Here is a 22218-nt window from a genome sequence, read left to right on the forward strand (position 1 = left end):
CGGTGCTTTGGTGGGCGTGAACAGAACAGAATTATCAAGTGAGCCATCCCCTGTCGTCCAGTCCCAGCTTCTGATGGCGGGTCTGGGATAGCCACAGCATGGGGTTCTGTCCCTGACCATCTTTACTAATTGCCATGGGTGGATCTATCCTCCAGGAACTTGTGTAATTTTTTTTGAAGCCAGTTACAGTTTTGGCCTTCACCGCATCCTGTGGCAGAGAGTTTCGCAGGTTGACTGTATTTTGTGAAGCAGTGCTTCCTTTGCTGGGTTTAAACCTGCAGCGCAGTCTGTGAATTTCATTGGGTGACCCCTGGTTTGTGTGTTTTGTGAAGGGGTAAATTCCTCATCCTTATTCATGTTCTCCACACCAGTGAGTTAGTTCTCCACACTAACAGGACTCTGCATGTTTACTCAGCTGATTCGAAAGGTCTCTTGCTCCTGTCCTCCCAAGACAGTGTGCAGCGTGAGTGCCATGGCGGCCGTTTTTGTGAAGAAGTTTTCAAAACAGGAATGCTTGCAGTTGTGTTGATAAGCATAGCCCATACCCCGTGCACACGGCCCCACAGCTTACACACTGACCTGACACAACTTTTGAGAAGACGAGACACCACCTGGCTGTGGGGAAAGAGCTGGGCTGGAGCCAAGTCACACAGGGGTTACGCACATGCCTCTCTGCCATTTCAAAAGGATGGGGGTGGAGGCAAGTACAGTAAACAGTGACAGACAAAGCCAGGAAATTCCCATGGGTGCGTAAAACTCCTCCCAGCTGCCTGCGCATGGCCCTGACTCACCCCCTTCTTCTTGGGTAACATCCTGGCCCTCTTCCAAGAGTGAGGCTTGATGTCTGTGTGGGCTGTGGATAGGTCCCACCAGGCAATACAATCGCTGAGGGAGGAGGCCATCATGCAGCGGGATGTAAGCTGAGTTATAAATGTGCTTAGTGTTCAGACTTTATTAAATGCTTGTAACTTTCTGCCTGCATTAATCTCACTTAGCTCCTGTTATAAGTGACTAATTAAGGGTTTGCTCTGTAACTGTAAATCACCAGGCCGAAGAGAAACATTAACAAACATGAAATACCAATTGCCCCAAGAGGTGTTCTCTCCTCCCCAAGGAAAGAAGATCCAACAACACCAGATGAACCATTGTGGGACATCAGAGGACAAAATACTTTGTTGGTTGCTCCCCCCACCACACACAACGAAGAGGCGATGTGCAACTGAATTCCTCCCAACCGCTGAATTTGTAACTCCAAGCAGAAGGAGGGAAGGGATAAAAAGCCCTAACAAGGAGAAGCTGTATCTTTATATTGCTTGGACTTTGAGGGGCAAGGATTAGTAAGCATAAGCAAATGACCCGCAGTGCTTGGCCTGGGTTAGCCTTGAAGAACATACAGAACTTACTTATTATAGAAGCTTCTATTACTTCTTGAAACTTAAGACTGTAACTCATTTTTCCTGCTTTAACCTGGTAAATATCTATTTCCTTTTCCTAGTTAGTAAATCTGTAGATAGTTTATTATAGGATTGGCTACAAGTATTGTCTTTGGTGTAAGATTTAAAGTGCAATTGATCTGGGATAAGTGACTAGTCCTTTGGGGCTGGGAGTAACCTGACTATGCTGATTTTGGGTGTAAGGGACCATCTATCACTAAGGCAAGCTTGCCTAGGTGACAAGATAGTCCCCTTGGGCACTCCAGTCTGTCATGGAGTCCCCGGGCAATACTCTGGAACTGCTCCCCATGAAGCCAGTCAGGACTCTGGGGAAGTCTCCTTTCGGTGAGCAGACTGTCTGCAGGACACAAAGCTCACACAGCTTCCCCCTTCCTGGGTCTGACCTCGGAGCATTCAGCATCCTCTGCCCCTCCGTGCGCTTCCCGCAGCGAGTCCGCCCAGGCGGGGTCCTGGGGAAGCCAGAGGGTCCTGCCCCCCAACTCCGCAGTCAGATGTGACTCTCAGCCAGCCAGTAAAACAGAAGGTTTATTAGACGACAGGAACATGGTCTAACACAGAGCTTGTAGGTGCAGAGAACCGGACCCCTCAGCTGGGTCCATTTTGGGGGGCAGTGAGCCAGACAACCCCATCTGCACTTGACTCCTCATCTCCAGCCAGCCCCAAACTGATTCACCCTCCACCCCCTCCTCCTCTGGGCTTTGTCCCTTTCCCGGGCCAGGAGGTCACCTGATTCCTTTGTTCTCCAACCCTTTAGCTCTCACCTTGCAGGGGGGAAGGGCCCAGGCCATCAGTTGCCAGGAAACAGGGTGTTGGCCATTCTCTGTGTCCCTGCACACCCCTGCCCTCTAGGGCTCTGCAACGATCATACACCCTTATCCCACCCCCTAGATACTTAAGAACTGCCTAGGGGAAACTGAGGCACCCCCACACTATTCAGAGAAAACATTAAGAACAGTCCCACTTCGTCACACCGTCTATCTGTGACTCCATGTTAAGGCTGTTTCAGTGCCTGAGGAGTTCACACTTGACACCTGCCTGGTGAAATCTAAGTCTAAAACTCCCAGGCAATGTGGGGTTAAGCCCTGGTTCCTAACAGTCTGCCCTGAAGCTGGCATTCATGCTCTTGCCAGGCCCCAGGAAACAAAACCTCCGTGCTTGACTGCTCAGTCCTAGCATTCAGTAATAGCTGTGGAGTTTGCTGAGTCCATCCTTTTCTGCCGTGCCTGCCTCTCCAAGGAGCCATGCTCATCCAGTGAGAAACAAAGGCCGGAGGTAGTTAGCAATTGCCAGATGCCCACGAGTGGTGCCATGGGTGGCCACCAAGCTGTTGGGATGGGCTGCTGCTTCACAGCTCGTAACGGTGAAAGCAGATTTTGGAACATCAGCTCCTTGGGGCAGACTTTCTGGGCAAGGGGTTGCAGGGGAAGGAGAAGCCCTGGTCAGTTCAGACAAGGTTCTGGGACAGAGGTGAGGACTCCTCCTGCACGCCTGCATATCAGTGGATGTTAGAATGAGCTGCCCCAGGAGCTCCCTCTTTTCACAGCCATGTGACAGAAAACACTCACCAGCAACCAGCTGGGCCAGTTCCTGAAGAACTTGAAAACAACAAAATAAATGGCTCTGCCATTCACACTCCGAACTCGGAGCTTAGAAAGAGGGAGCGTGGTTTTAATAGTAACAGAGCTAACATGTCCCCAGGGGACGGGCTTCCTGAAAACCACCCAGCTGCTGGGACAACCAGGTTGGGGTCTGGTGGCTTCGCAGACACCAGCTGAAGGCCCAGCAGCGTTAAACATCCCACTGTCAGACGAGAGGCTGGTTTGGGCCCTCACTTTTAGAGCCCGTTGGCACCAGGTGTGCTCGGCTCCAGCAGTGCCTGACCGCCCGCATGGTTTCTGGACCCTGTGCCCTGATGGAAGGCAAGGTCTCGGCAGCCTTCCCTGGAGAGACAGAGTTACAAGCACCAGTACATGATAGGAGCAGAGGTTTTTGCCCAAAGATAACACGCCAGTGCAGCTGTAGGGCAGGGCCTGGGTGCCAGCACCAGCAGGAGACTGGTTTTCTCAGTGATATGTCTGCATCTCTCAGCGCAGCCCTGTAAAGTCCATTTCCGGCTCCGATCTCTCCAACGGGAGGCTGCGGCCAGAGGGAAAGTCCTGGTCACGCATTCAGCTCCTTCCAAGGGACTCCTACAGCACAAAGGGAGTGCTTCAGTCATTGTCATCATCAAATCTCTGTGCTCCTATAATGCCAAGGGCCCCTCGGGTCCTGGCTCCCAGTATGGCTGCTGCCCAGACACACAGGGAAATGGTCCCTCGCTCACAATCCAGCCTCTCTGGTTCCTGTGCGCCTCCCTTGCCCCGGGATTGGATGGGGCAACAGGCACCCTGGTGTCCTCGCCATGGAATAGCAGGGCCTGGAATTGAATGGCCCCGCAGCCACCCTAGGCACGGGGGAAATGGTTTCCCAGTCAAAAGCTGATCCCAGTGAAAGACGAGTGAGCAGCTATTCCCTATGGTGTGTGTGAGGCACGGTAGCAGCCACACAATTGGGGCCTGGTCTGCCTCGGTACGAAGTCAGCTGGGAACATTGTACCTATTTGCCTCTGCCATAGAAAGCTGAGGCGATGCCCATCTAGGTCCCCATTGCAGCACAGCAGCTGTGGTAGAGATTTTGCTCCTCTGCAGGAGGAGACGCTCAGGAAATGCTGACTAGCTCAGGCAATTCCCTGCTGATTCTGTTTGCCCACCACAGACGCCCTTTGCTTTGCAGCTCTGGCTGCCACCTGCACTGCCCAGAGCTGTACTGAACTCAGCTGCGTGGGGCAGCGGAAAGGGCAGCTGGGCCCAGGCTTCATTCACTTACAGACGAGGCATTGGATAAATCCCCCCAGCATTTCCTTCATCTCCTTGGAGCATCAACGTCCAGGAGCTTCAGTCCGACTCCGTCCCCTGCCCACCCCCAGCCACGCGCTGAGCCTCACCTGGCACTCAAGGATGCGTCTCTTGCTTCCCATAAATGCACTGAAGCCTCTGAATGAGAAATACCTTATCTTCCCCTTCCTAGAACAGAAGAGACACCACTGTGAGCAAAGGGGGGCAGAACAAGGCCATGGCCCCCGGCAAAACAAGCCGCTGTAATAGGAGAGATGGAGAAACTAACGCTCAGCTGTTATGGCCAAAATCCAGTGGGAGCTGCAGGTGCTCAGCACTCGTGAAAATTCGGCCACTCATTTGGGTGCCTAAATGTGTGTGTAGGTGTCTAACCTGAGGCACCCATTAGAACTCAGGAGTTCCTAGATCCCAGACCTGTGCTCTGTCCACTCGACTACACCTTGCACCTCCCATCACCTTCCTGAGGTGTAAGCGTGGGGTACAAGGAACCAATGCCGAGCCACTGGCTCCTTTGAAATCTATGTCCCCAGTTTTCCTTATGGCTTCACAGCCGATTACCAATAAGTACCACAAACCTTCTCTCCTCATAAGAACGGCCACACTGGGTCAGACCAATGGTCCATCCAGCCCAGTGTCCTGTCTTCCGACAGTGGCCAGTGCCAGCTGCCCCAGAGGGAATGAACAGAACAGGGAATCCTCAAGTGATCCATCCCCAGTCACACTTTCCCAGCATCTGGCAAACAGAGGCTAGGGACACCATCCCTGCCCATCCTGGCTAATAGCCATTGATGGACCTGTCCTCTGGGAACTTCTCTAGTTCTTTTTTGAACTCAGTTATAGTCTTGGCCTTCCCAACAGCCTCTCTCCTCACACCTTCGGCTTAAACCTTTGCATGTAAAAGGCACTTCTCTGTGCCATGGTAGGGCCTTCTTTAAGGTACTGGCACAGAGGCAGGCCCAATTCAGCTTTCCCTGGGTCCCCAAGTCCCGCACATAAGGCAGTAAGAAGCAAGCAGCATGCAGAGGCCCCATGAACTCACGTTGGCAATCTGTTCCTTCAGCAGGCGGATGATTCTCCGCTGGCCTTTCACCACCTGGATGTGGAGGTAGATCACAGCTCTGCAATGGAAGGACATGAACTGCAGGCCTCAGGGCTGACGCCCACATTTGAGGGGTCCACGCATGCCAGATGCATGGCTAGATCACCTGCCATTCTCTCCAAGCCAGAGCGGGGGACAGGGGGGAGGACGGACAGGGGATGGGGGGGACAACTGGGCTGGCCCCAGCAGCCAGTCAGAGACCTCCTTTCTCACACACCCAACCTCTCCTCCCAACGAATTTCTCTGTGCTCAGCCACTTGTTTCACGGCCTCAGGCGGCCAGGGAGCGAGGAGTGGGACACGCACTCCCCGAGCAGCCCTGCAGCTCCCCCAGTGGCGATGCAATGCGTGGGGTGAGGGTGTCAGACTGTGCTTCATGACTTCAGTGGGGTGACACATCTGACCCCCTCGTGCAGAAGAGGCAGCTCCACCCCCTGGTTCAGGGGAGCCGCTCCATTAGCTGCCGGAGCAGCGGCACCAACACCTTCTTCCAGGCTTCCACCCACGGGAGAGTGAGGCCATGGTCAGGAGAAATAACAGCTAGGTTCAAAGGGCCGTGCCAAACCCAGTGTAGGACCAGTGCTGCTCTCTGGGCGGAGGCAGGAATGCTCCTGGGTGACACTGTCCCGGCCTACCAGGGAGCTCAAAGTACAAGGACTGAATGCCTTGAGCAGCTATTCTCAGCTACGGGGAGCCCAGCCTGGTGCGTTTGCCTGTAGTTTTCAGGCTTGGATTCTGAATTCAGTCGTACTCACAGCAGGACTCCGGACACAAAGAACAGGAAGAAGGTATTTCCCACCAGGTGTTTGTGGATCCAGGTGAACCAGGCGATGTTTGGGCTGGATTTCTCCAGCTCTTGAACCCAAGTCTTCCCTGACTCGTAGATGGTCTCCTGCATCCGGAACGGGCCACATGTTTTGGATGGTCTCACTCTGGGCAGACAAAGAGCAGATGAAAGTCAAATGGACACCTGTGGTAGAGGACGACTTCCGGCTGCAATTCACTTGCTACCAGAACCACTGCCTGACCCGGGCTTTTTGCCTTTGGTGTGGAATCTAGATGTTACCTCAAGAAACAACACAGACCCGATTTCCATGCCACCTAGAATGGGCTCCAACTGCAGCCATGCACCGGGAAAGACTTCCTCTAGCAGGGATTTGATCCAAGGCACCCCCGCCTCCCTGCCCCCCCCCCCCCCCCCCAGCAGTGCACAGGTGTTTAGAAACCGCAGGGCTGAGTCGGAGGCAGGCGAATCCTCTCTGCAGAAATATCCCCTGGCTGCCTTTATTCGTACAGTGCTAAAGCACGCACGGTGACTTACAGGCAGCTCTGAAACAGGCCCAGCCCCGAGAAGCAGACGGGACACAAAGGCTGATTGGGACCAAAGCACTGGGAAGCTGGAGGGGGGAAGGGGAGGGTAGAGCAGTCAGACCCCACAGCTGGTTGGCTCCATTCTCTCTGTAGGCACGGAGGGTTCTCATTACACACACTCACGCCCAGATGGTGTAGGAGAGGAAGATCGTGGCGCCCAGGAACGAGGGGAAGCACAGGAGGGTGATGAAGACAGTGCTCATGTGAGATGCGCGCCACGGCTTGCTGGGAGACTGGCAGTTCTTCATCAGGCTGGTCTGGAGATACAGAGTTAAACCAGCTACTAACTTCTGACCCGAGTGTAACAACCCCCCATCGGCCGGCACACAGGACAGATGTTCTCTGGGCCCAGGGAGTCCCAGGCCACTGCTGCTAATAGAAACGGAGAGGGCGAGAAACGCCCGTCTGACCCCTCCCTTCCCAGGCAGCTCTCCTCTGTTTCTGGACAGAGCTGACTATAGAACTGGACAGGGACCTTTCCCCCAGGCCAGCCTCTAGACCCCCGGCTCTGGACAGCGTGACTGCAGCTGCAGCACTGGCTGAGGCCGAACAGCAGCTGGGAGCCGAAGGCCGGTGGGTGGGGACGACCGTTACCTTCTTGATGTAGAACAGGAGCACCAGCTTGAGGATCTGGACGGCTGGGAGGAGGGGGCAAAAGAGAACCCCCAGCCTGAAAGGAAGAAGGAAAGATACAGTAAATTTGTGAGAGCCCTGCCCTCCCCCGCCCCCCAGGAGCCAGTGCCCCCAGCCATGGGGCAGCATGGTCATTGCCTTGTTCTCCTCCAGCTGGGGGCTTCCAAAGCGGACAATGGAGCCAGAGCATGGGCGGCAGCAGGGGAACCTTCGGGAGCTCAGTGGGGCGGGAGATGCGCTGTCATCCAATGGCAGTGGAAGCCCACGGCTCGGCCCGGGGGCCCGATCCGGCCCGCCCGACAAGGGGACCCCCACGGCTCGGCCCGGGGGCCCGATCCGGCCCGCCCGACAAGGGGACCCCCACGGCTCGGCCCGGGGGCCCGATCCGGCCCGCCCGACAAGGGGACCCCCACGCCGTACCCAGAGGGTGCGGCCCAGGGGCCCGATCCGGCCTGCCTGACAACACGACCCCCACGCCGTACCCACACGGCACGACCTTTCCAGTTTCCTTTTTCACACAGTGAGTTTCTAGCCCTGGAGTCTGCAGAGAAAACCTGCTACATGCGAGTGGAGTGCGACCGGTGCATGGTGCCTGTGTGGCTCAGATGGGGGAACTCGACTAGGAGTCTGGCTGGAGGAACAGAAGCGACTTGGAGAGAAGAGAAACAAAGGGCAGAAACCGGGATGGCCTGAGTGGGGGTGGAAGCGACAAGCACTGAACGAATCACAAATAAGGCCAATGGTTAGTTACTACACGAGGCCTTGTTCTGCCATTGACACGACTCCTGCTGCAGGTTGCGAGGGAATCGTAATCCTGACCTTACACCTGGCCCCCAGAGCATTTGCCCTCCTTCCACGCATGTTCTGTTCTGCACAGGTTCTTATCCCGCCCGCAGCATGTCAGGTGTTCCCGCCTGGGGCGTTCTCGCTCCCGGGGGAGCTGCGTGTGCAGGGGGGTTTAAAGGTGCTCGCTGCTCTGTGTCTGAGCTCCTGCGTGAGGCAGTCAGAAGCACCCGTGTAATCTGGCAGCAGCCTATCGGCGTGTGAAGCTGATCTGCCTCTCCTGGCTCTGGGAAGAAGCTCTAGCTACACGGGTAACAGAGGGGTGGGGGGAAGCTGTTGAACCACTGGCAGCAGGAGATGCCTCACCAGGTCAGGGTCTGCCCATAGATCAGCTCCAGCACGTTCCGGGCAATGTCAAACTCTGGCCTCTGCTTCCTCATCAGCTTCTTCTCCAAGATGAGCCTGGAAGACAGAGAGAGACTCTCAAGGGTCTGAGGCCGCAGGACACTCAGCCCCTAAACTTTCACTCCAACAGAGATCAACCTTGCAAGCAAGATGTGCCAATGTCCCAGCAAGCCAGAGCTGCCTCTGCACGGCGGAGCCGGGGAGGCCCCAGCACCAGGGATGGGCACCGCACGAGCATTACCTCCAGAGCAGCTCCCCAAGGAAAGTGTCCAGGAGCGTGAACACGAAATCCATCACCACAAAGCGGTACAGCTCCTGCCCCACAGACGTCTCCCAGCACTGGGAAAACACAGGCACGGGTGGTATCAGGGAAAGGGTAGAGATGGCTCCCTCCTCCCACCAGCTCTCCTGTGGCCCCCAAGCAAGATCTGCGAACACCTGCCCTGCAGCTCCCTCAACAGTGGGGCACTCACTCGTGGTGCCCTGCCCGCTAAGGCACTCTTCCCATGGCAACTGGTGGGCTGGCAACATTCTCACTCGCTAGCCAAACCTAGCCACTGAGCATTCAGATCACGACACTCTGCCTCTTCGAAAGGGGAACTCGGGACCTTTGCTATGCTGCATTGTGCCATCCCTGCCCATTGCAAGGGCCAGCAACAATCACAGAATCGCAGGACTGGAAGGGACCTCGAGAGGTCTCTAGTCCAGTCCTCTGCGCTCGTGGCAGGCCTAAGTATTATCTAGACCAGTGGTCTCCAACCTTTTTACGCCCAATATAAAAGCAACCCAGGATCTACTCCACCCCTTCCCCGGGGCCCCGTCCTGCTTACTCCATCTCCCCCCTCTCTCCGTTGTTCACTCTCTCCCACCCTCACTCACTTTCACCGGGCTGGGGCAGGGGGTTGGGGTTCGGGACGGGGTGTGGGCTCTGGGCTAGGGCCGAGAGGTTCACAGTATGTGAGGGGGCTCTGGGCTGAGCCTGGGGCAGGGGGTTGGGGTGAGGGGTGCAAGCTCTGGGAGAGAGTTTGGATGCAGGAGGGGAATCTGGGCTGGGGCAGAGTGTTGGGGTGCAGGAGAGGGTGTAGGGTGCAGGAGGGGGTATGGGGTGCTGACTCTGGGAGGGGGCTCAGGGCTGGGGATTGGGGTGTGGCCTCCCACCGGGTGGCACTTACCTTGGTGAGCAGCGAGCGAGGCTAAGGCAGGTTCCTGCCTGCCCTGGCCCCATGCAGCTCCTGGAAGGGGCCAACACGCCACTGTGGCCCTTGGGGGGGGGCACTTGGCTCTGCACGCTGCCCCTCTCTGCAGGCACCGACCCCAAAGTTCCCATTAGCCACAGTTCCTCGTTCCTGGCCAATGGGAGCTGCGGGGGTGGTGCTTGCAGACAGGAGTAGCGCTCAGAGACCCCTGCCCCCCTCCCTCCTGGGGCACGCGGCCGCTTCTGGGAGCAGCATGGGGCCAGGGCACATAGGGAGCTTGCTTTAGCGGCAGCCCTGCTACACCACCAGAGATTGGGATTGACTGGGAGAGTCCCCACGATCAATCAGTCGATCAAGATTGACTGGCTGGTGACCACTGACCTAGACCATCCCTGACAGGTGTTTGTCTAACCTGCTCTTAAAAATCCCCAAGGATGGAGATTCCACAACCTCCCTCTGCAATTTATTCCAGTGCTTAACCATCCTGACAGTTGGGAAGTTTTTCCTAATGTCCAACCTAAACCTCCCTTGCTGCAATTTAAGCCCATTGCTTCTTGCCCTGTCCTCAGAGGTTAAAGAGAACAATTTTTCTCCCTTTAACAATCTTTTATGTACTTGAAAATAGTTATCATGTCCCGCTCCGTCTTCTCTTCTCCAGACTAAACAAACCCAGGTTTTTCCATTTCCCTTCATAGGTCATGTTTTCTTGACCTTTAATCATTTTTGTTGCTCTTGTCTGCATTTTCTCCAATTTGTCCACATCTTTCCTGAAATGTGGCGCCCAGAACTGGACACAATACTCCAGTTGGGGCCTAATCAGCGCGGAGTAAAGCAGAAGAATTACTTCATGTCCTGCTTACAACACTCCTGCTAATACATCCCAGAAGGATGTTTGCTTTTTTTGCACAGTGTTACACTGTTGACTCATATTTAGCTTGGGATCTGCTCTGATAATCTGAACCCAGCACAGCAGGGGTGGCAGATTGTCCCAATATCCCTGGGCCAATGGGAGAGCTTAAATGAGTGCTCCTCTCTCTGAAGGGTGCAGTTGGGCCATTCAGTAGCTCCGAGTAGCTCTTGTTCCCTCAGCATGCACAAAATCCATTTAATCCTCATTTCTGCACAGCCCATGCAGCTGTGGGCTAGAGTGTGGGCTGGGTGCAGGGGCCAAGAGCTGCAAGGGCCCAGCTCTCAACAAGCAGAGGTTGCAACCAATGCAGACTGACCTTGTCCTCCAAGTGGTATCCCCTCTTCCGACTCAGCCAGTGGTAACACAGCAGGCCCAGGACGACCATCTTCAGAATCAAATTCCTCAGGACGAAAGAGAAAGGGAGAGAGGGAGGTATCAGAGAGCGAGTGAGAGAGAGCGATCCCATGCCAGCAAGAGGAGCGGGGCAGGGATGGACAGAGAGCTCTGGTGGGAAAAGCAGGTGAGCTCGCCTGCTCCGTTCAGCTGCTCCGAGATCTCAGTGCAGAGGGCCTGGCAGTGGAAGGCACCAGCTGCATGCATCTCCATTGTCCCCCTGGGGCAGTCCCTGGCCAGGCCTAAGAGCAGCCCGGGCCCACCCCGGAGCACAAGGTGCCCCCCTGGTGCTAAGGAGGAGGAGGAGGACGGAAGGCCTGTGGCTCACTGAGAGGGGTACTCAAGCCCAGGTCCTTCAGGGAGTCCCAGGCTCCCAGTGCTGGATTTCTAGCTGTAACACAGCAACCAAGAGCAAAAGAAACCCCGAGACGGAGGGGGGTACGCCCCACCCCCACCGCCCTACCTGCAGATGGCCACATACACCTCCAGCGCTGGAGACTCCTGCTTCTCCCAGGCTGCCAGCAGGTTATACAGGTAGGGCATCACCAGGTTCATCAGGGACACCACCATAGGCAGCACCAGCAGGAAGGCTTCCTGCCGGGCCTCGCTGCTCCCCCTGTCTCGGCTGTCCCGGTGCACCTGGAAAGCCGGCACCAAGGGGATTACTGGCCTGCAGACCACCCACAGGACTCTGGCCACACCAGAGCATCCCTGGCCTCTCGGGAGCAGTGCGACTGCCCGTGTCTCTGCAGAGCCCGGCCCCCGCCCCGCCAGCTCCGGGATGCCCCTCCAGCCAGGGATGACAGCCCCTTATGAGAGGAGGGCCCAGCGCAGGGCCCGCACTCACCTTGAGCAGGTGTTCGGAGAAGTAATACACTGCGATGACACAGCCTAGGACGGTGCCCAGGGACAGTGCCCAGGCCAGACTGAGAACGACCATCCTGCCGAGCCTCCTGCACAGGCTCAGTGGGCGGGACTTGGACTGCCACTCTCCTAGCAGCTCCTGCAAAACACCACGCAATGGACTGTCCTGATTGTACCGACGGTGCTGGGGCTGACAGGCGGGCACAGCGTTCGCTGGGAACGGGCTGCAGGTCAGGAGCGGCGAACGCCTCCCCAGGAAGGAGGGAGTGGTGGAATGGACGCGGGAGCAGCCAAATTGTGCTGCAGAGGGGAAGGACCCAGGGCCTTTGGATGCACCAAGAGAGCTGTTGTCCCAAGGGGCGGAAGAGGGGAGTTTCCAACACGAGGGCAGGGGTCGATCCTTGGGGAATGGGCCAGGACCTGGTGTAACACACCCATCTTTCAGCTGTGGGGATTCAGGCTCAAATCCTGCTTTAGGTCACATGTGAAAGTGAATTTTGTGGCTTCAATTTAATCCCCAGCTTGCCCAGTCACAAAGCCACCATGGTGGTCATTCCTGGCTCAGGGGCAGCCCAGGAGTAACACAGCGGGGCAGAGCAATAGTGAAGGGCACCGACACAGCTGTGGGAGGAGGGGCAGGGGCAGCTGTGAGTCTGGGCTACAGGGCACCGGCAGAGCTGTGGGTGAAAGTCTGCACAGTTTGGTCCCTAATAGAGGAACTGAATCTATAATATGGTCAGTGATATTGTTATAATTGGGGTAGTGCCCACAGGTCCCACTGAGCCCAGGGGTCCCTGGGGCTAGGTGCTACCTGTACACAAGGAAAAAGAGTTCTAACTCGAATGCTTCCCAGCTCCCTAGACAAGCCAGAGCAGGCAGTGTTTCCCGCTGGCTTGAACAGATGGGGACTGAGGCACAGAGTTTAAGGGTCTTGCCCAAGGTCCCACAGGGAGAATGTGGCAGAGCCAGGAGTCGAACCCACATCTGCCAAGTCTCAGGCCATTGCCTGAACCCTGTGGCCAACCGAGGCCGTCTCAATGAGCCTGGAGCCGGGTGGAACTACTCCGAGCAGCACTCACCTTCAGCTGGGTCCGGATGTTTTCGTTCTGCAGCCTGACGGAGCGTCTCTGGATCACCTTGTAGTCCCAGGCACAGAACACTTTCATGGCAAAGTGCCCCGACGTGCTGCCCACGCGGTAACTCTCGCCAAAGGATCGGGACATGCTGAAAGAGGAGCAGCCAGGGAACGGAGATTGCAGAGAAAGGAAAGGAAAGGAAAGGAAAGGAAAGGAAAGGAAAGGAAAGGAAAGGAAAGGAAAGGAAAGGAAAGGAAAGGAAAGGAAAGGAAAGGAAAGGAAAGGGGGGCATTTCTGAGCCATCAGTGGGTGCCATGGAGAGCATGGGGCTGGGGTCATACAATAGCCCAGACAGGGTGGGCCCAGAGGTCAGGGCGGTGGGGGGTAAGTGCTCAGATGAGGGCGGCCGGGTGAATAATGCAAGGCACAGCCAGTGAGCAGGGAGGGCGCCTTACCTGTACACCAGCAGGATGCACGTGCTGAAGAAGGAGACGCCAATGGTGAACACATAGGCCAGCGGCATGTTGTACGGGAGACGGCCTGTGCCAGGCTGGCACCTCCCACTGCGGGGGGTGCAGGGGTCGTTCAGGGTGAAGTTACTGTAGTAGCCGTGGTACATCAGAGTCTGAGTGAAGTAGCCCTGCAGGGAGAGGACAGGAATGGGCCCCACTGCCTCCCCAGCTGCAGAGCAGGGGGACTCTGCCTGGGCTCCCATGGGAGACGTGGATCCCCGTCACTGGAGGGTTTTAGGAACAGGCTGGACACACCCAGGTGGGTCTCGGGTTTCTTGGTCCTGCCTCTCGAGGTCCCTTCCAGCCACCTCCAGGCACCACGACGGGTGCTGTTCAGCAGTGGCGGTGATGCTCCCCCCTCCCCCCAGCCCGTCCCTGGGATCCAGTCCCCGTCCGGGCTAAAGAAATCTGATGCAGGGTGCAGCTGCTGTACGGCGGGCCCCATGCCCTATTGCAGGGCGGGGGGCACCTTTCTCTGAAGCACCTCGCTCTGGGCTGGAAGCACAGCTGCTGCTGAGCAGGGGATGCAGATCCTGTCTGTGCCTGAGCACTGAGGGGTGGCAGGGCATGTGGGTGCTGCCCCGGGGCTGGGGAACGCAGACAGAGGGAGGTGGGTCTCCGAGGTCTCGCCCTCCAGCGCAGTACTCACCGCCCCCGTGAGGAGCTCAAGCCCTGTGAAGAGCCTGCTGTTCTCAGCGGCCGGGGGGTACCTGGCCTGCGTGGCTACCACGAAGATCAAGAGGGTCAGGAACAAGAAGGCATTGAAAGTGAGAAGCGTCTTGAGGAAGAGGAAGTAGGACAAGACACTGGAGCCGAAGCGGCCGCCGATCTGCTTCAGGGAATGATGCCAGGGCTGGAGGGAGTGGAGGAGGGAGAGGAACCCATCCCAGAGACTCCGGAACCCCTGGAGGGGAACAGAACTCGGGTCAGAAAAGGGGGCCAGGGCCAACCCGTCTGAGCCACCCCTGCAGCCCCTCCAACCTCCCCTCTCAGCTGTGGGAATCCCTGCAGCGCGCGTGCTGCCACCGTCTCGCAAGGCCCAACTCTGCTTAGCGCAGCAGAGCTGCTCCTGGACTCTAGCCTGCCATGCTCTCCCTCTGCTGCTCCCGGCCCCATCGCCTTCCTTCCGCTCGGCTACTCCAGCGAGGGCTTTGCTGAGTGGCCCAGGGGCGCAGACGGGATGGACAGAGATGTACCATGCCCCTGGGAGCTGAGCACAATGGCAGCTGTGACTGGGAGAGGTTTGTGTCCTTTAAGCATCACGTCTCAGGTGTCCCGTGCGCATCTAGCGCTGTTCGGTCTGCACTGCTGGAGTCACCGGTGGAAGGGCTGTCAACAGCTCGGGGGCTCTGTGCACCTACCAGAACCAGCCCCCCCCCCCATTCACCACGAGCGCCAGGGCTCAGCCCGGGCAGATCCTTGCCCAATGCCAGCGACAGCTCCAGGCAGTGAGCACTCAGCATAACAGGGAGAGAACCCCCAGTGGCACTAACAGAATCACCCTGGCCAGTGAGTGCTGGGCTAGACCTTCCCCTGCCCCCAGAAATGTGCTCCCTTCCCAGCAGAAATCCCAAGCCTTCAGCTTCCCAGGACACACAGGGAGACCCGGGGGGAGGGATAGCTCAGTTTGAGCATTGGCCTGCTAAACCCAGGGTTGTGAGCTCAGTCCTTGAGGGGGCCATTTAGGGATCGGGGAAAAAATTGGGGATTGGTCCTGCTTTGAGCAGGGGCTTGGACTAGATGACCTCCTGAGGTCCCTTCCATCCCTGGTCTTCTATGATTCTATGACCAGACAAGGGACCTGTTCCCACAGACGCTGGAGAGTCCCCAGGGCCCCCTCCCTGGGGGGCTCCACCCAGCTCTGAATTTATCTGAGCTGCTTCATAAACAACTGGGGAAAAAAACAGCCACTATCTTGATTCCCAGAGAGAGACAGGAGTGCAGCAGGGCCTGGCGCGAAATGCAGGACTCTGCCAGGGGCCACAGCCTGGGGTGGGGGAGTGCGGAGAGGGAGAGGAGATCAGGGGCTCCTGTCCTGCAGCACGGGGCCTTTGACTCTGCGAGGTTTCTCCAGACAAAAATCAGATCCGCCCCTCCTGGCCCAGCAGCCGGTGCTGCCAAGGGCCCAGCCTGGCACCTGCAGTGGGTGGGGGCAGGACTTACTGTGATGAAGTTGTGTTTGAGTTGGCCGCAGCAGGACAAAGGCCTCCTGGTCCTGTCGGGTTTCCTCAGGGTGCTTCTGTGTCCACCCAACTCCTGTCTGCAACACACAGTCCCGTCACACCACAGCTCAGACACTACAAGGGAGAATCCGCGGGAGGGGACAGTTCTGCTCTTGGGAGACCCCACGCCGCCCACAGGGGACACCGGCCTCCTCTATTCACCCCCACGCTCTCTGAGCCCCCGCCCCACCCAGGTTCCTCAGGCCAGAGAGACTCCGCTTAGGTGCGGGGGCAGAGCTGGCACCGGCTGCTTCCCCTGTCCCTGGTGGGGACGGACCTGAGGCTGCGTTTCTCTGCCAGGCTCACGGGCATCGCCTGCAGCATGTGGTTCCTCTGGCTGCTCGAGAGGGTCTGCAGCTCCTTCACCAGCAGGCTGTGTGTGTCTGGGGAGGAGAATCGCAGCAAGGGTCACGCAGGGCAAAGTGGGGCACCCTTGGCAGAAGATGGGGAGCCTCCATGTCCAGGGGCTGCAGGGACCGGCCCATTCTCAGCCAAGGTGTGGGGGGGAGCAGGGAATGAGATGGGGCAGGAACTCCGTTCCAGGCCATCGCCCCAGCTCAGCATCGCTGCCATCCCGGGGGGGGGCGCTGGACACGTGGCCCCCCCAATCCCCAGGGGGGCACGGGGATGCCTGGCCCTGCGGCCTGAGCAGTGCATGGCACTCCCAGCGCCAGCTCCAGCAGCAGCCACTCACCTTCCTGCTCTGCGTGGCCGGCGTCCAGCTCCAGGTCGCACTGCCGCAGGCTGGGCCGTGCAGAGCGGGACACTTGGTGCAGCAGCGGCCGGCTACTCCGGCGGCGAAGCTTGATTGTGCGGTCGTAGCACTGCGAGAGAATGGCCCCGCGGCTGTGCCCTGGAACACACAGCCAGCGCGCTGGGTGTGAGCGAAGGCGCGCTCCCTGGCGCAGGGTGGTGGTGGAGGTCGGGGGCTGCAGCCCGGGGCGGACAGGCAGGTGATGGGGGGATGATATTGGGGTCAGGGCAGGGTGGTGTTGAGGTGGGGCTGGGTAGTATTGGTGGGGGCAGGGTGGGGGGCACGGTTTGGGGCAGGCGGTTGGGGTGGAATGGTATTGGGGCAGGCGGGTGTGGGGCACAGCTTGGGGCGGGCAGGTGAGGGCAGGTTTGGCTCTTGGAGAACCACTGGTCTGCCCCGGTGTGAGGATGGGAGGCAGCAGGGAGGGGGGAGTGCTGACCTGGGAATGTGCCCTGGGGAGGGGAGACCTGAGAGCCTGTCACCTGAGCCAGGAGGGGGAGGGGGAGGTGACACCTCTGCCCAGGAATGTGAACAGAGGCTGCAGGAGAGAGTCTGCTGGGGGGGTTTAGTTTCAGTTTGGGGCTGGGTGGAGGAACGCAGGGAACCCCAGGGCTGGGGTCTAAGCTCCCTGCTCCCCCAGAAGGGCTTGACTGAGGGGTCCTGGTTGTACCCACAAGCTCTGTTTTGGACTGTGTTCCTGTTGTCCAATAAACCTTCTGTTTTACTGGCTGGCTGAGAGTCTCAGTGAATCCCAGGAAGAGGGGTGCAGGGCCTGGACTCCCCCACACTCCGTGACACCCAGGGCTGGTCCAGCTGGGTCGGGAGGTGCGACTAGCCGGCGCCTGGGCCATGCAGCCATGAGCGGGCCCAGGACTCTTGGCTCCAGTCTCCTCAGCCCACTCTGTACGGAGATCAGGCCAGGCTGGGGGCGGGCAGCAGGACCAGAGCCGGGCTGGGGCTGCGTGGTTGGCTTCCCGGGGCTCATGCTCACCGATGGTGCGGCTGGGCATGCGGGCAAGGATCTGTAGCGTGGCTGAAGAGAAATCCGGGTGCTCTCCCCTCGGCTTTGGCTCCTCCCAGACCTCAGTGCGGCTGGCTGCAGCAGCCCCATGGGCCAGGTTTTCTGGGAGAAGGCAAGGAAATGCACTGAGCTCTGCCTGTCGGGATCAGAGAGGGAATTCCCCGCGGGCTCCTGGGGACAATCCCCAGCCAGGCATGCAGCTCCGTGCCTGGGCTCCCCGTATGCCTCGCTCAGGCATGCACCTGTTCAGAGCAGACGCCTGGCCCCGAGACAAGCTGCTGGCCCCTGCCGTGGCACTGGCCAGAGGCACCCCAGGAACAGAGTGCTCCCTGCTAACCCCCACAGGGTCTGTCTGTTCCAGCACCCGGCCCGAGGGCTCAGAGCCTCCCTTGTCAGCAAGCTTGCCCGAGCTCCCTGGGCCCCTCCTGACGGCTTGGCGACAGGGTTGCCAACTTTCTAATAGCACAAAACTGAACACCCTAGCCTCACCCCTTCCCTGAGGCCCCCCACCCTGCCCCACAGCCCTGCCCCCCACTCACTACATTCCCCCTCCCTAGATGGTTCAGTCTCCCCCACCCTCACTCACTTTCACTGCGCTGGGGCAGGTGGTTGGGGTGTGGGAGGGGGTGAGGGGAGGGGGTGACACCTTGGCGAGCGCTTGGACGATGGAACGTTGTACTAGTAAATGCCAGGAAGAGTCTCAGGAGCACAAACTAGGCTTTGTATCTGAGCTATAACCTGTGCCCCCCCAGCACACACAGCTTCTTGGGCTGCAAAGCGCCCCCAGATACACCCGTGCTGCAGGACACTGCTTTACCTCTGCCCCCGATGGTCAGCTCCTGCAGCTCCAGCTCCAGCTCCTGCTCCTGCATGCTCTGCTCCTGGAGGAGCTGCTGGAAGGAACTGTGCATAGCACCCTCATCGCCCAGGCTCAGATCTGGGCTGTGGGAAACACGGAAGCCAAGATACAGGCTGAGCGGCAGGTAACCGCGCCCACTTCCTGGATCCCAATAGGATGACTGTAACCCGTGGCCCTTGGGCTCAAGACGGGAGGTGGCCAGGTCACAGGTTTGCAAAGATGCCAGATTCTAGCAGCATCCTCTTGTCAACTCAGCGGGGGTGGTGCTGGGACACAGCAGCCCCTGGCTGCACCCCAGAAGAATCCAAGGGCCATGGCCTTGGGATCTGACTGAGTTCCAAGGCCTGTGGAGTTGCTACCACGCAGGGTCACAGAGCCCATGGGGCCACTGCCCCAGAGCAACTCCCGAGCGGGATCACCCTCATTGCCACCCCAGGACAATTCTGTCTGCACAGGGATGCGCTGCAAAATCTTCCCGTTTCCCCTCGGTATCCCCAGGGCGGCAAGTTCTGAGCTGCACGGCCCCCATCCCCACATGGGGAGGGCAGACAAGTGCCCCCACAATGGAGGCTGTTGCTGTGGCAGCCTTGCTCCACCAGGACACCCTCTTGGCAGGGCCAGTGGGAGCCTCTCCAGGGCCAGGGTGGATGGCTCGGGCTGAGAGGCTCCCTCCCACCGCAGACTGGGAGAAGCCCGAGTGCTGCCGTGTTAAGGACAGGATGCAATGGCTGTGTCTGGATAGGTTCCCCAGTGGAGTGGGCAGAGTCCAGGGACCATGCCCCTGGCAGGCAGTCAAGTGGGGCAGCAGGGTTGCTGCTCTGAGTTACATAAATGGACCCTAGACACCTCGGTGGTGGGCACGTCGGAGGTGCAGGTCTGGTCTGGACAGATGGAGTGCTCCCCTCCCAGGCAGCAAGGAGGCAAATGGCCATGCAACTCACCTGGCACCGTCCCTACTCTCCGGAACGCAAAGGGTGAAAGAGAATGGCTGGGTCATCTCGGGGTCTCAAGTCCAATTCCAGCAGCTCGGGGCCGGATCCAGACAACACCGGGGCCTGGAGTTCTCCAAACAACTCTCTCTCTCAGCAGCGCCCTCTTCTCTTCATCTCCCACTCGTCATTTCTAAAACAGGCCCCCCAGGGCTAGTGAGCCATGGGCAGAGTACAGACGAGGGTGCTGGCTGGGCGATTCCCCAGCTAATTCAGCCCAGTGAGCGGGGGCTGGCTGCTGGAGAAGGGTGTGCTGGGCTCTGCCACCTCCCAGGCGAGTCCCACGGAAACACAGGGGCTGTGCTGAGTCAGGCAGCACAGCACAAAACACGGGGAAGAGGAAGGAAGAGAGGAGGGGACAACAGCTGCGATTCAGTCACACACCAGCCCTGTTGTGCAGATCGTGCAGATGCAGCAGCAGGCTCGGGGCTGCGGGCCCAAGGCCAGCAGATCGTGCCCGAGGGGCTATTCCCGGGGGGGTGGAGACTAGGTGCTTCTAACGTGCCCTAACCCCGTGCCCCAATCCCCTGCCCCAGCCCTGAGCCCCCCCAAACCCAGAACTCCTTCCTGCACCCCAGAGCCTGCACCCCCAGCCCAGAGCCCTGAGCCGCTCCTGCATCCCAACCCTCTGCCCCAGCCCTGAGCCCCTCCAACTCCCCAAACTCCTCATCCCCAGCTCAGTTGGGTCGTGGGCATCAACGATTTTCTTCAACTGGGTTCCTAGAAAAAGAGTCTGAAAATCACTCACCTAGGGCACTTGCTTCCTTTTTCACACAAGGGCCCTGACCTTTCGCTGCAGCTTACGGCCAAGGAAGCGGAAACGCACCGACTCGTAAAAAGAAACTGCACAGAAAACAGTGATGAGGAGAGATCTCTCCCACATCCTCTGCACTACGGCAACCTCGACCTCCTTTCCTCGGCACTGCCACAACTTGCCCAGAGAGACACTAACCCCCTGGCTCCCTCTGCCCTGGCAGGGACTCCTCCTCCAGCCCTACCCAGGCAAAGTGCCCCCAGATACAGGGTTCCAGCTAGGGGCTCCGTCTGTTCCCAGCCGACCACTTGCTCTGTGCAAAGCCCCAGGCACCGTATGTCATGCAGTGCGAGCAGCTCCCAGGCAGTGATCCACCCTCCGGCCGGCCAGCCGAGAGACCAGATGGTCAATGCTGGGCACTGGCCGGGAGCCCTGCAGCACCTAGGGTCAGGCCTCAGACACCACAGTGCCAAGCCTGCCGTACGTGCGTCAGAGAGAGGGAAAAGCTGGGGCCTTAGCCTGCGTGTCGGGGCTACTCCCCCAACCAGAAGAGGCAGGAGAAAGGAGCCACTCTCTCCTCCCCACGCCCAGTTCTGATTCCTCAGCGGGCACCAGAACAAACAGCCTGTGTGTCCCTGCCTGGGCAGCACGTAAATGCAAACCCTTTGTCCTCTCCCCACACAATGCCCCGTGCAGCCCAAGGCCAGGGGAGGGGCATCCCCGTCTCACCCAGTCCAGCTCCCAGAGGGTCACATACCAAGATGCATTTTGCACCCTGAGTGAGCTGGAAAGTCTGTGCAAGGCACTGGCAGAATGAGCCATGGCCTGAGCGAGCTCCTGCACTAACCAGACCCCCTGACTGGCTGTGAATGCCTCTGATCACCTATGCACCTCTCTGCTGAGAACCAGGGCTGCCCCAGACACCTGGCGCCCCGGCGTCTGCAGGGCAGCCCAGGACTTGGGAAATGCCAAATCTCCACCCTCCGCAGGAGCCACTGGACTGGCCTTAGAGCTGCCCTCAGGGGAGCAGGGCTGGCCCCCTGCATGCTTCCTCCCCCTCGGCCCCCTCTCTCCCCTGCCACTTGCTTCCCACACCCAAAGCCCGCACTGAGAGTCTTCAGGCACTAAAGAGTTAACTGGAGCGGAGTCAGCCCCTTCCTTCCAGTCCTGGAACAGCGGGAGTCTCACTTCCCTCAGGCCTTCACATTCAAACCACTCCCTGCAGCAAGTCCAGGCAGATAGTGGCCCAGGCTGGCTTGGCTCCCTTTCCCCTATCAGAGACAGACACTCCCTCTTAGAAAAGCACTGGGCCCCCAGAGAGCCTGGGGGGCGTGGCATGGAACAGGTGTGGTGGGGCACCAGGGAGCTGGACACCCAGGCAGATCGGTCCTGCGGGGGCTTGCTAGGAGAGCAGAAGACATGATTGTTGCCAGCACCCAGTGCCGAGAGGCAAAACAACAGCAGGGGTTCATTACCCTGTGTGCTTCACCCAATAATCACAACGGGGTGGAGAAGCAGAAAAGTTTATTTGAAGCTTCAAAAAGGTCCAGGGAGAATAGAATCTCAAATCCTGCATCCAGAGCAGGAAGTTACACAAGCTTTTATACATCCTTTCTTCAGCATACTCATCCAATAGCAAGCTGCCCTAAGTATCCATCTAGCCAGCCAATCCAGTTCCCAGCTAGTTCCCTTGTTTTTTGTATCATCTGTTAACCTATACATAAAGCTGCTTTATTCACCATTGTTCTTCCATATCGGCCCTGTTTGGCCTTGTTTAGTTTCAGGCAGTCTGACTCTGCAACATATTGTTGCAGATCCTCAGCATAACTGCTGCGAGTGCCTCCAGGCGGGGGGGGGGGCCAAGGACACTTGGGCCTAGTGCGAGGGGGCTTCATCGACACTCGTGGTCTTCCATCCCCTCAAGTTACCTAGTGGCCATGCCCCAGTGTCCCCAACATGATGGTCCAAGTAGATGCAGGCTGCACCTACCTGCGCTCCCTGCTCCAGGAGCCACCCCTGCCAGTGCGGGA

At 58.4% G+C, this 22218-nt stretch overlaps 1 protein-coding gene across 1 annotated transcript; it reads right to left on the reverse strand.

Moving 5' to 3' along the window:
* Window positions 1-2078: 2078 nt before the first annotated feature.
* Window positions 2079-20624, reverse strand: TMC6 (transmembrane channel like 6). Its single transcript, XM_074972247.1, has 21 exons — window positions 20183-20624; window positions 19387-19567; window positions 18404-18528; window positions 17557-17688; window positions 16506-16664; window positions 16089-16194; window positions 15753-15849; window positions 14239-14493; window positions 13533-13717; window positions 13081-13225; window positions 11985-12140; window positions 11601-11776; window positions 11061-11145; window positions 8880-8977; window positions 8600-8695; window positions 7412-7487; window positions 6941-7074; window positions 6202-6378; window positions 5388-5466; window positions 4438-4516; window positions 2079-3643 (listed from the first exon to the last, which is right to left on the reverse strand). Exons 2-20 carry the CDS (start codon window positions 19440-19442, stop codon window positions 4445-4447), a joined length of 2409 nt encoding a protein of 802 aa, XP_074828348.1. The 5' UTR covers window positions 19443-19567; window positions 20183-20624; the 3' UTR covers window positions 2079-3643; window positions 4438-4444.
* Between the last annotated feature and the right edge of the window lie 1594 nt (window positions 20625-22218).

Source organism: Natator depressus, chromosome 14, assembly GCF_965152275.1.
Source record: "Natator depressus isolate rNatDep1 chromosome 14, rNatDep2.hap1, whole genome shotgun sequence".
Lineage (NCBI taxonomy): Eukaryota > Metazoa > Chordata > Testudines > Cheloniidae > Natator > Natator depressus.

Excerpts from the sequence above, each read along its gene's own strand:
- TMC6 (XM_074972247.1), bottom strand. The coding sequence starts at position 19,442 with ATGACCCAGCCATTCTCTTTCACCCTTTGCGTTCCGGAGAGTAGGGAC. Across the intron at positions 16,665-17,556 it reads CATGCCCAGCCGCACCATCG|GGCACAGCCGCGGGGCCATT; the intron begins GTGAGCATGAGC and ends TGTGTGTTCCAG. Across the intron at positions 8,696-8,879 it reads CTTGGGGAGCTGCTCTGGAG|GCTCATCTTGGAGAAGAAGC; the intron begins GTAATGCTCGTG and ends TCTGTCTTCCAG.